Source organism: Pagrus major, chromosome 1 (assembly GCF_040436345.1).
Source record: "Pagrus major chromosome 1, Pma_NU_1.0".
In the NCBI taxonomy this organism is placed as follows: Eukaryota; Metazoa; Chordata; class Actinopteri; order Spariformes; family Sparidae; genus Pagrus; species Pagrus major.
In genome coordinates, this window is record NC_133215.1 from 18,494,702 (window position 1) to 18,508,254 (window position 13,553).

The 13,553-nt window shown below is 40.1% G+C and overlaps 2 protein-coding genes across 2 annotated transcripts in view; both read right to left on the minus strand.

Moving 5' to 3' along the window:
• The window catches only part of LOC140995177 (ankyrin-2-like), an 89,373-nt gene extending 85,342 nt beyond the window's left edge, over window positions 1–4,031 (minus strand). Inside the window, exon 1 of the mRNA XM_073465170.1 lies at window positions 3,897–4,031. Within this exon, the coding sequence (XP_073321271.1) occupies window positions 3,897–4,031 (135 nt within the window). The remainder of the gene's footprint in view (window positions 1–3,896) is intronic.
• Window positions 4,032–7,514: 3,483 nt separating this feature from the next.
• On the minus strand, window positions 7,515–13,019 carry hpf1 (histone PARylation factor 1). The gene is made up of 8 exons (XM_073468228.1): window positions 12,937–13,019; window positions 11,083–11,266; window positions 10,014–10,200; window positions 9,689–9,787; window positions 9,263–9,416; window positions 8,864–8,951; window positions 8,305–8,477; window positions 7,515–7,851 (listed from the first exon to the last, which is right to left on the minus strand). Exons 1-8 carry the CDS (start codon window positions 12,973–12,975, stop codon window positions 7,717–7,719), a joined length of 1,059 nt encoding a protein of 352 aa, XP_073324329.1. The 5' UTR covers window positions 12,976–13,019; the 3' UTR covers window positions 7,515–7,716.
• Between the last annotated feature and the right edge of the window lie 534 nt (window positions 13,020–13,553).

The following is a 13,553-nucleotide window of genomic DNA, read 5'->3' on the forward strand; positions in this document are numbered from 1 at the left end:
GCTAGCGCTGTGAACAGTTTTCATCAGAAGACTGTCCTGAGAAACCATGTTATTGTTTCTGGAAAGACCTTTTCTGTTGCATAAACTAATAAAACCAATATTATCCGCACACTCAGAAGAAGGTAGATATAACTGTATTTTGGAGTACAGCATTAAAGTGAAACAATGATGATTATGTCACCTAAGGGATCAAAATGTAACTTTAAACACCTGTTAACCGATGTTTTTTTATATTAACAATGAATGAAATGACTACACGTAAAGGGAAATGGGCATAGTAATGAACCCACAGAGAATACTCACCCAACTCTTTAGCTCTTTAAAGCTTTTCGAGCCTGTTAGCTCATTGCTGTGGTTTGGTAAACTGCACACAAATTTGCTTCGGCCTCACTGCTTTCAACAACCCCGATTCCAGAAGCAGCATTGCATGTTTTCAACAAAAAAAGCCCTGATGAAACCGCTGTACTCTGCCTTCCCAGCACCAAACTGCAGACACACAAAGTGGCTGCTAGCTCGTAAAGAAAGTTAAACATCCTGCAAGCTAGACTCACAGGAGCTGGAGGAAACCCAAACTGGAGCTAAAAGAATGAATGCTAATGTTGCTCTACTGTACTTCTGCTGGATTTGAAGGCAAATGTTTGCTTAAATGTTAGGCGTGACAACTTTACAAGCCGATATAACGTGGCGGCAGTGTCGGTCAGCTTCTGTTGTGGAGGGCGTCCTCCTCAGCTGAGCTGTAATGTTAGTTAGCTTAGTTAGCTAAGTTAGCTATCCTCTCATCCATCAGGTGCACATTTCCCTCTGCACAATGATAGCGACAGTGATGACACTGTCACAAAAAGGTCTGTGGATTATTTTGAGTCACTGGGTCATGGTTTCTGGAAAGAGACATTGCGGTTTGTAAGCCAAGTGCCTTCACGTTCCATTTTATTTGATAGAAGGCAGACATCTCTATGCCGATATCTCCAAAACTTGGAAACTCACACCAAAACAATCTGGATGGATAATAGCACTTCATGTAAGAGGAAAAACAGTATATATTTTTCATTTTGGGGTGAATTGTCTCTTTAAAGTCCACCCAAACAGGACTTTGTACTCATTTTGCCTGACAGACCTCTTGTCTTACACAGATCGTGCTTAATTGGCATCGTCCTTATTCTTCTGTTGCACCTAATAATTAACGTATAGCTCTATAGTCCTATGGGCACACTGCACAATGGTGTAATGAGATGGATAAACAAAAAGGCATTGTTGAGTGCAAGCTCTTATTTTTTTACTTTACACCAGTGTCAAATTCTTCCTGCAGTCCTAACTCGTCTCACTCTTGGCCAGGGGAGGGTGGAGACAAAAGGAAAACAACAGACAGACCAATCAGTAGGAGTTACTGGTGCCATCACAAGGACGTGACCATTCATCACCACTTGTGATCGATCAATGGGGCCAAGTTAGGGACTCTGCTGCTAGAGACAGAACATAGATCTCTGCAGTGGTAAATGATTATTCCCCCTGCACCACCAAGGTGCCTCAGACAGTTATAAACAATGTGTATCTTCAACAATCCAAAACGAATCCTCTCATGTGCCTTTTCTTCATGGTACATCTGTGAACTTTGTACATTTATGTACAAAAATGAACCTCTTGAGAGCGTAGGAGTACAGCAAAAATACGATTTTTTTTTGTAAAGTGAGCATTTACCAGCACTCGACCCATTTCAGCTGCCAAAAGGAATTTCCATAGAGGATACGAAAAGTAAAAAAAAACAACAACAACAGCTTTCATTTAACAGGTAACATCTCAAAAGCTGCTTAGGACCAGATCCAAAACAGGGAGATGCAAGTGCAGCTGATGTAACATACTGGTATGTGCTCAGAAGATACTGTAAGATCTGCACGTGTGCAAACATTAGTTTACTCCTCCAAAAAAGCCTTCACACTTAACAGAAATAATAAACTTTTGGGGGGTTAATTAAGTATAAGTATTCTTTGTCCGTAAGTCAACTGACTAATCTGCTAATCTTCTTTCTTTGTATGTGAAGGACACGACTGCTCAAATTCCCTCTGCGTAATGTGCTCCTTCAATCAACACGTAAAAGCAAGTTTAGATTGTTTCTATGCTGATGATAGAAAAACTCCTGATTACATCCAAGTATGTGAGCTCAAAGGCCCCACCCTAAGAGATGAGACTGAAATGTGTGTGTGTGTGTGTGTGTGTGTGTAGCACTACAGTCCATTACTGAAATCACATTAGTCTGAGAGAGTGCACTGAGACAGGAAACAGCCATCTACCATCTCCTGACTCACTTTCACTGAATACACAAACACATTACACATTACAAGACCAGATCTAGATGCTAAAACTTAACATCCAATTTCTAGTTCATGCCTCACGTTTATGAAAATAAAGGCACAAATGACTTGACCAGCTTTTCTTACTAAGCCTGTCTATGCACCTTAGCAAATAAATATATGTGATGTTTTGGGAGACGTGGAGATGGGAGGAGAGGAAGAAGAGGCTGCAGAGTGATGGCAGCATTTCAGTTCACACAAGGACAGAAAGAGTTACTGGCAAACCAGCCCAACCCGAGAGAGGCCTGAGAGAGCAGGCAGGGGACACACACACTATTTACCCAGCAGTGCATTATGCAGAAAGAGAAGCAAGCAAGCAAACTTTATATCGCATAACTTGAAGGCTTGTAAGCTACCAATGTTTCACACAGATCACCTATTAAAGGTGCACTATGTAGTTTTGGGGAAGAAAGTTTAATCAGAAGAAGAGAAAGACTTTTTATGCCTCAACGAACTATGACTGAATAAACTGAATAGACAAACTGACCTTAAAGGACAACACAATTTCATACTGTTTTACTTTGTTTATACGTGGCGGACCCTGCCACCTTTTTAGCTTCAAACAGTGTTCTCGGGACCTTATTTTCCTCTGAGAACAGCTTGTTTATTCAGTTAAGGAAAAATAAATATCTCTGAGTTTGTATTATTACCTCATTGATATTGTAAATATTAAAAATCTGAGTTTGAACTTCTTCTCCAAGACTACAAAGTGCCCCTTTAAAATCCAAAAGCACTGGCAGCGGTGATACTGGCTGCAAGTGATGATTATATTCATCATGTTGATGAATCTTTCAAGTTTTTTTCAATTTTCAATTAACCGTTTAGTTGTTTGATCTATAAAAAGTCAGAAAATGTTGAAGATGACATCCTCAAATGTCTTTTTTTTAGTCTACCACCCAAAGATAAACAAGAACATTTTCACATTTAAGCGGCTGGAATCAGATTTGTGACTTTTTTTTTTCTTAAAAAAATTACTCCAACTGATTAATTAGGGATCAAAACAGTTTTGTGATTCATTGAACAATTGAGAACTAATCGATTAATCCTTGCTGCTCTTGCAATCTGTCATGTTTTGGGTAGAAGGGAAACGAGACAACTCTTCATAAGTCATGATCAGGGCTGCTCAGCCTCTGAGCAGTAAAGAATATGTGAACAGTGCACCTCCAGTGTTGCATGTGAAGTTGTAAACATCCCTCACTGCAGCCTGTAATAGTAGCCTGACTGGAGTGAGGTGCAAGTCTGCTGGTGTTTATTTTGACGGCCATAACAACTGGCACAATCGGCCTATTTGGGTGTTTTCACACTCCCCTAAGTCTCTTATAAGAACAGATGCTATTTTCTCTGCATACACGCTTGTTTTCTATTAGCAGCTTATTTGAACACAATTTACCGCAACAATCTGAGACAATCTGCGCCGATGTGATCAAGCACGGCAACGCCTTTCACTGCTCCCCCCCCCCTAAAAGCGCTCAGCATCAGCAGCGGCTCGTTACACGGCTGACTGGGCCAGTCAATGCAGAGATGAGCGGGCTGCAGCGGACGGACACCCACCTGCCGTATACGGTTCTGGTGCAGCGGTGGTGGAGGTCCACCCTCGGGGGTCGTGTTGCTCGAAGAGGCCATTTTCAAGTCACTGTCGGAGCCGCCGCCCCTGACAGAGTGACTTTCTTCGGAGCTCCTTGACATCCTGTCTCGGGGCTGACTGCTGCAGCTGGAGGCGGCGCGGTCAGCGAGGGTCCTTCTGCCGGTGCAAGGTGGATCTGTGTGCGGGCCTCAGAATCCAGACGGCTCGGCGGGGCCCGGGACCATTCTGCGGCGGTCAGAGACAGTCTGTTAGCAAACGTGACACAATGTAAAAATCAGAGGGTCTGTCTCCAGGTTGTCAAACCAAAACGAGCGCTCCCTCCGTTCAGGGATGCTCCCCGTGTGTTGCTGTGTGCCTGCGTGTGTGTGAGTGTGTATGTGTTTGGAGACGTGAACGCGCCTCAGATGCGCTTCCCCGAAACTCCGCAGGATCAATGCTGCGTTCATGGACAGTCGGAAACCTCGCAAACGCGCTTTGAGTAGGATGATCAGCATGAAAAAAAAAGTGATTTGTTGGCAGTTCAGTGGCTGAAGTACGATCCGTAGGGCCAAAGAGTAATAGCCAAAGTGACATAGGCTACGTTTTGATTGGATGAAAGTGACTAGAGTGATGTTTTTATTATTTTATTATAAACAGGCCTACTACACTGCCACTGTCATATTTCGCTACCAATGAGAAAAATAACCATGCTAGACTTGCTACTTTTAATGAAAAACAGGTCTGTAACAAAACATTTTGCTTCTAGACCATTTCCAACCAATGGCACCTGAACGCACCATCAAGCAGTAGTGTGCTCCTGTTTTGCTTTCTCCAGCCCCCACCCATCACTTCTGCACCAGCAGCAGCTCATGACGGTAAAGTTACAGTGTGGTCCATGATGTCCCATGAGTCACTGAGAACTGTAAAGATTGCTTACACAAACATTGGATCATCGAAGCCCAGGCAGGCAGGCAGGCAGGCAGGCACACTACTGGGTTGGGCTTACATAATGTAATCTCCCTTTTAGTATTCTAACGCCCCCACCTCGGCCTGTGTGTCTTCACTGAGCTCCACATTTAATGGAGGTTGACAGGACAAAATCAATAACAATGTCTTGGAGACATTTATAAAACCAGGCAGGGTTTGAGCGGAGGAGGGTGAAATGGAGAAGGAGGTGTAAGAAATCATGTTAAACAGACAACTTGTTCAATTTGTTCCAAGTAAGCTAATTTAATTGAGTTCCTTGAGAGTAAAACATGAAATTAAAGATAAACTGTGTTAAAGAGACTCATTTTGAATGGGTGTGTTCCCCTGCGTTGGACCCTGTACTTCAGAATTCATAATTGTTAATTCCAACAGGAAGACACTTTAGGCAGTGTTTACTTTAGATTTTGTGACTAGGAACAAATTAAAGATAGCCACTATCCTTTGCATGGTTTATTTGCTCTTGTATAGTTTCTATTTTTATTTCTATTCTTTATTTTATCTCATAAGTATTCTTGTTTTTCTATTTATCTGTGCTTAATTCTGTCCTTGTGCTGCTGCCACACCTGAATGTCCTATTATGTCAACACAATGGACCACAACAGAGAAATTTGATTTCTATATTTTTTTTAGTTTTTTGTTGTTGTCCTAAAGATTGAGGAGAAAATGCTTTTTGGATGATTTTGTTATTGATGTAGAAATAGGGTTATATTACTCCTTGTTTTGGGAGGAAATGGAAGTCTTGGATTCAAACTAGCGATGCATGGTAAACATCGGCATGATATCTTATCAGCTTGATACTGGCAAATTTTTATTGTTGGCTATGTATCGTATCGGCTAAAATTATAGCTCATAAATTGACCTGATAATATGAAGTCAAATTGCGTTCAATGACAGCTGCACCTGGGTAGAGCCATGTAATGTCGACTAGAGACCCAAACAATATTAAGTCCTTCATTTTTGCTCACTGCATTTGAGCCTTCATCACCCTCAGGTGTGAATAAACTACAGGTTAGGAACTTAGAACATACAAAAATGTGAAATTATCGCTTAGGTTATTGAAAACAGGTAATTATTGGTTAGCAGTATCGGCTGAAAAAATATATTGTACATCTCTAATTTAGATGTTGGTTTCACCCTCGGCAAACCATTTCCTTATTATCCAAGTAGAAATAAGACATCTGTGTGATCACAAAATAAATTTAAAGACCTCATCTGCAGCTAGATGACAGGTAAAACATAATTTTACACCCTAATGTTCACTCAGAGAATGGTGTGTGACAGATTCACTGAGTAAAGTACAGACTGCTGAAGTCACAAATGGCACTGGCAAAAGTCACTAGCAGAAGTCATAGAAAACAGAAACAGTGTACAGCCTGTCATCTGCATCATTAGTCATCATTCTACTGATTGTGAAAAACTACCTGAACAAGGCTTGATTAACAAGGCAAAATGGGGAACTGCTGAAGGGGGCCCGAAAGACCGAGAGTTTACTGTGTGCCAGGTGCTTATTTGATACAATACAAATTTGTGCCCCCAAAGTTCAATATCTACGGAAGCCCTAAAGGGCCATGCATTAATACATTTTATTTCCTCTGTTTTCCTGTGATAACGAGTTAATTTCATTCGTTTTCTCGAGATAACGAAACTTTGTTTATCTCGAAATAACAACTGCCATTTTCCCGAGATAACGGGATAATTTTCTCGAGATAACAAAACTTTGTTTTCCCGAGATAACGATATAATTAATTCGAGATCTCTCGAGTTTTTGACGAAGGGATGAATGAATGTTACAACAGCTCAAGATCTGGAATTAATTATATTGTTATCTCGGGAAAACAAAGTTTCGTTATCTCGAGATTACGAGAAAATTATCCCGTTATCTCGGGAAAACGGCAGTTGTTATTTCGAGATAATAGCTCGAGATCACGAAAAAATGATCCGTTATCTCGGGAAAACGGCAGTTATTTCGAGATAATAGCTCGAGATCTCGAGATTGCGAGAAAATGATCCGTTATCTCAGGAAAACGGCAGTTGTTATTTCGAGATAATAGCTCAAGATCTCGAGAAAACAAATGAAATTAACTTATCACGGGAAAACGGAGGAAATAAAATGTATAAATGCATGGCCCTTTAGGGCTTCCGTAAATATCAGCTAGATCCGCAACTGGATTATTATGTCATCTTGTGGCCCTATCAGAGGGGCCAGTGTCAAACACACATGGTGGATTTTCCTAAAGTTGTTTAATAAAAATCTTTGACCAACTGTGCAGAGTTGTGTGTATTGCATTTGATGGGAAATGAGCACATTTCCCATCAAAAGTTTATCATAACTATGAGACATGATGGTAGGGATATGTCTTCCACAAACACGTGATGATGCTTTTTTTTGTATGCAACACTGACCTCTGTTTCTGCTGCAGGGTATCACACTCAAAACACACTACAGTCTATATGCCATGTTTTAAGATTGCCTACAATGGCAGTGGCCAAAGCAAATTGTAATATACATCCTGCCTTGATATATGAAAATGGAACTAAGGTACAGTAACAATGGCGTAAACTAATTATTTAAAAGGAGTCATCAAGATCGCCTCAGATACAAATATCAGACGAGTAAATATATAAAAAATACTTTATTAGAACGTCTACCTTTTACAAACAAGATATCATTGAACTGGTACCCATCAATGACAGCAGCACCAAAACCACCAAGAAACATTAACAATGACACACAACAGAAGACAGGGACAAATGGTGGAGAAAAGCTTATAAGAGCTAGAACTGAAGTGTACTTCGGTTTCTTTTTTTTTTTTTCTTTTTTCATTGTGCCGAGAGCTGGTCCAGGTCGTCATGGCTGCGGCTGGAGAGGTGGGCCTCCAGAATTTCCCCAAACAAATTCCTCTTCAGCAAGCTGTAGGCCATGGGCAGGAGCTGCTTGACAACCTTGTGGAAATACTGGAAGGAGTCAGGAAACCAAAGATTAATGATTTCTTAACTAAACTCTTTGCGTGGCCTTAAGCTGTTTAAAGCAGATTTTTTTTTTGCGTTTTTCTGACTCCTACGTTGTGAAACAACAACAACAAAGCAATTAGATAATGCTTTGTGATTTACTCTGTGCAATAAGTACCTGTAAACCCAAGAGCACCTTCAACAATGTCTAATAGGCACTGAGGAAGCACTGTGCAGAGCTGAAAATACTATAAACAATCTGAGAAGAGATTCATTCACCAAAACATGCATTTTCATAGAGGAAAGTAGCCATTATCTCCGCGTCTGAATATTTGGTTTCATACTGTGGGCCTATATTTAAGAGATGGGTCAGGAAGCAGAGAGTCAGTGGGTGTAATCAAGTCAAATCTCTGAGCGTGCATGTTGAAGGGCTTTCATGCACCACTTTATTAGACTCACATGAGATCCGTAGCAGAAGAGGTCTATTCCTAGCTCATAACCCATGCCGTAGTCACACTCGTCGTTGGCAAACTGAACAAATGTGATCATCTCCTGGAGAGGTCCAAAGGCTTTGACCCGCTCTTCATCATTCCGGGCTTCAGCGATTGCCTTGCAGATCTTTTTGAGACCAGCTGGATCCAGAGGAGGGACAAAAATAAATCAAGTCATCACTCATAGGTTAGCTGGAATTTAATACATTCATTAAGTGTTGGAAATACAGAATCCATCACTAGTAAAACACAAATATACAACTATTATATAATCTTTTAAACAGGCACACTGTAGTTATCTGTCTCTTTTTATCATGCTGTGAAAAAAATAAAACCACCTCTTCCACATTTTCAGTCTTAAAAATAAATCAAGCTTGTGTATTACACCACAGCTCAAATCTGTTCTAGATCAGAGTGAGCAAATGAGCTCATATCATCAATAGATGAATCAGGGGGAAGGAGACAAATGAGAAAATTGGCAGAGACACCTTTCATAAACATCAAGGTGTATTACTGTACCAGCTCACCATCTGTTTCTGGTAGTTCTCTGTATCCTACATCATTCTTGTCTACGGGTACAATGATGCCGGCACCGTGGAACGTCTTGGTGACCACCTATGGTGAGATGGAAAGTTTCTTATTACCAACTTGTGTCAACTTGGAGCACACTTGGGTTGGACATATATTTGGTTTTGAACACATGACAAGAACCACTTCAAAATGATTCAAGTCTATCCACTGTGTCTATACAAATGAGGATAATTAAACCCAATAAAGACCCTGCTACAAATGCTGGGTATAACTGAAAGGTGCATATCATATGGTAAACATTGCTCTACAGAGAATTGAATTGAAATACCGCAGTGGTTTACAATTGTTGTACTAAGAACAAATGAACATGTGAGGTAGAAGTTAGTGCAAGTTACCTTCTTGTCTCTTTGCTTCATGCCTTTGGTCTTCTGCTCTAGAGACAAGCCCAGTGTCTCTGCTCTGTCTCTCAGCCGTGTCTCCAAGCTTTCAACTGACTCTCCCTCTGCTTTCTTGCCGCCCCTCTCTTTCCTCCTCTTCAAAAGGTACAGGCTGATGAAGGAGGGAACAATGGGATCAACAGTAGGTAAGATGACATGCATGGAAGGAGAAAGGAGTCTATAATGTAAATTTGATCATGTACTAAAAAACTGAAACAAAACTACAAATACCAGATGAATAAAATAGCAGCCATTTTTCTAACGACTTGTACAGATTATATTTTATAGAAGACAGTTTCTTTCATTCTGAAATTAAAACTTTCTACCTTCAACTGAACCTGATTACTTGTTTCTGTATGGTGAGTATGTGGTGTAAGTACTCACAGGACAGCAGCAAACACGTTGTCTCCCATCTGTGTAATAGTGTAGCCTTTCTTTGCTTCATTTTCTCCAACAAACGAAGGGAGGGAGTCTGGAGTATCTCTGGTGAATTTTGGAAGAATAAATTCAGTGAATCAGAACTTCTCATGTGGATAGAGTTACCACTGTTCCCATATTATCGACCCCTCACTGCCTAGATTGTGTCGCTTGTATAGTAGCTGTTAGTGGGCTAAGTCAAGGCCTCTCAAGTGGAAGCTACAATACTGAAACAAAAGCAACTGACTCAACACAGATCCAACACCATTACAAACTCCAGTGTGTTATGTACCTGAAGTAGCCAATGTGATGCTTGGTGTCCTCACTGCCCAGAAGGATGGTCTGAAACTCTGGTGGGTCATAGAAATACCTCCAGTGAAGGTGGAAGTTGGGCTGAGGATTCTTGGAGTTTTTGTGAGCTCCTGCCAGAATTTCAAAAGGACCAACCAGCTGCAAACCCAGTGTGTCTTTCAGTGCACCTACATTGATTAAAACGAATAAAAATAAGATATCAATAAAGAAATCAACTGACATACAGACATCACTGAAACAAAAACACTGAATCGAATTCTTGCTACACCTTCCCTTTACATTGATATGACCTTACAAAACACAAGTTAAACATTTGAGCAGGAAATCAGTCATATGGGACAAAGATGGAGAACATCCAGCAAAGATGAATTTATTCATTGTGAATTAATTGTTTAAAACTAAGAGCTTTGGGTAATGTGCAATTTCCTCACCTTTGTCCTTTATAATCTGATGTAACTGCTCTTTTTTTAAAGATATCTGTGCAGATGTTTGCTTAATTTGAAAATGCATCAGAGAGTTTATCTTGCTGAACAAGAAAATACAGCATAACTTTAAAAAAAAGAAATGACTATGCTGATAATTAAACTGAAAATATTCCATCATTTTCTGGTTAGTGCATTTCAAATGTTTGTCACACAAAATCTGCAATTTGCCGCTTTCTGTTTGGGTGGTGGAAATCATGTATTGAGAGAATTAATTAAATGGTTATTGGCTGTCAGAAGTTGTCCTGCAATTATGTTAAACTTACAACGGAAAGAACAACTCCCACCCATGAAACTGCTTCTCAATGCAAAACTGGCAAATAAAATGGCACCATCTAGTGTGTGTGTAAAGTCTGGTCAGCAGGTTTCTTTAAATGTTGTATTTTTACAGGTAGTCTCGAACACCATTTGTGCATCCTGCCTGTCAATCCAGATTTTCCACTGGCTAAGTTTGAGTTCATCCTGTCTTCTCTGTCTACAGAGAGAGAAATTGATTAAATGTCAGATGCACCCTCTATCCTATCTGTATTACTGTAACAAGATACACCGTTAATGTACACAGCATACCACAGGGGCTGTCGGGACAGAGATCCTTGCAGAAGTCCCAGAAGTGGTACAGATCTTCTGGCATTTGAAGCTTGTAGAGTTGCAGCAGCTCATCACGCTGATCTGAATCCACCCCTGACAATGGCACGGCTTTGGATTCATCAGTACGGGCTTTCTTTAACTCCCCATTGCCTGTAGCCGACTCCTAAAGAAATGTATTATAGGAATTATAAACACTTTTTACTATGATGATAACAGGAATTTAGCCAACAGAAATAAACAAGGTGATATCATTTCATCTGGATCACTGAGGATTCAGATATCTGGGTGCTACTCCTACAGTCTCAGTAATACCAGTCAAACTATTAAAAAAAATTATATTACAAATCAAACCACATACACTGTAGGTAGACTAGAATGATCCAGCCCTCATTTGTCTTTGGACAAAAGATCAGCATTTTGTTTTGCAAACATTGTGTCGAACATCTTAAAAATGGATCCAAGCACAGGAATTGATAACCTGTGTAGTATATTCCTTCAAATAGTATCTTACCAAATGGGAAAAGATGCAGTACTCCCAGTCTTTTTACTGCACAACATAACCGTCCTTATAACAAAATAAATATGTTAAGAAACTTTTACTCTTATTTACAAGGAAAATTATGTCAAAAGCCTGTTAAAAGGCACTTTTTTCTCACCACTGTCACTCATGGGGGGAAATGTTGGGTCTTAAATAAATTAATCAAGGAGTACAGTTTAGACCTGCTCAATTTGGAAAGTGCCATTAGATGACTTTTGTTTTGATTTGCCGCCATACAAATAAATATTGATTGATTGAGTGATTGATTGGTGTCTCTTTACTGCTAACAAAACCAGTATACAGACAGGAAAACATGATGGCAGGTTTATGATTGAAGACGGTCCTCTTTTTGAACATCCCTTATCTTGCCAAAGAAATTCATCTGTCCCAGTAAAACCCCTAGAGATTATCACCTTAACTCAACTTGGTTAAGCAGCAGTCCCACTGGTTAAACCTTATGTATTCAGTTTGACAGCATTTGTGTGTTTATGTGCAGTAACATGCGAGTACAATTTACACACATGTATAAAATCTTTCCACATTTCTAGTGTAACAACACATAAATAAATATAATTTTCTTACTATTATTTTTACCTTAGCTGCAATTTCTCCTGCTCTTCACTATTAGGGTTACACATCTTACATGATACATAGTGAGTCTCACTGTCAAGGTGATTGTGTTTTCGTTTTCTTAAAAAGATCATTATAACCCTCATGAAGGTAGTACTGACTGCAAGGCTGTGTAATAGCTCAGTGCTCTCTGTTTTGACCAGGCAGAACAAGTAAAGGGATGGAGGACACATCTTTGTGACACAAGTGAGAAGTAAAATAAGACAAAATACACTTTACTGTTGCCCTTAGGACAATGATTTATGGCCTTTGTGGGATCAAACAACGAATCAAATCAAGACACACAACCGTTTACCATCCACAGACATAGCCTACAAACGGTAAGTTAGCTTAATGCATTTGTTATGTCCACGACTAAACGCTGCTGACTCGTGTATTGCAAACAACATCGACATAACATGTTAAAGACGGCTGTGAATCACACGACAGTTGTGCACGTCAGTGAACAAGAGGCTTTGCGGTACCAGTCATCAGTGCTGCTGCCATGTTGTCGTCTGACCACTGCTGCTCAGACAGCGTGCCAAACACTTCTGCCCATAGCGTTTAACCCAAGTTGCTTTGTCGCCATTATACCCACACACAGCACAGCTGCTTGCCTGGTACAACACGACAAAAGACGACGTACCTGCAGCCCAACCGAGGTAGTGAAAACAGTGTAAAATTACCTGACTGGATTTGGGTTTTCTTTTTGCGCGCCCTGTCATTTTCTTCCTCTTGTCTCTCCGCCGGCGTCTTCTTCTGCGGAACAAAATCGGCTGCAACGTTAAAGTGCACCACTGCCCCCCAGAGGCCGTGGCTGATAACTGCAGGATCCTGAACTGAGACTGCTTTTTAAAAAAAACAAAAAAAAACAGCATGTTTTAGTGATGTGAAATTATTTTCAGAGGACATGCAGTCTCCCACAAGTCTGTAGCTTTTTTTCCTTTCACATAGCCTAATTTTAAAGGCCACGCTTGTGACTGAAAGTAAAGTAGGCCTAATTATCAAAAGGAAATATCCATGGGGATCAGTGCAAGAGTTTGTCAGATAATATTCTCAGCTTTTCTGATATAGAGACCAGATTCATTCATCACCATTTAAAAATCATTATGGTTTGTTGAATAAAATATCTTAATATCAGCACAAACAACAACAAAAAAATTTCAGTGGCAATGAAAATCAATAAATGTGTTAAACAGCACTGGTCTCACAGGGTGAAATACACCCTGTAGGACCAGGGTTGGTAAAATAGGGCTTTATTTATTTCTTATTTTGATTGCTAATGTGTTTTTCACTAGAAATT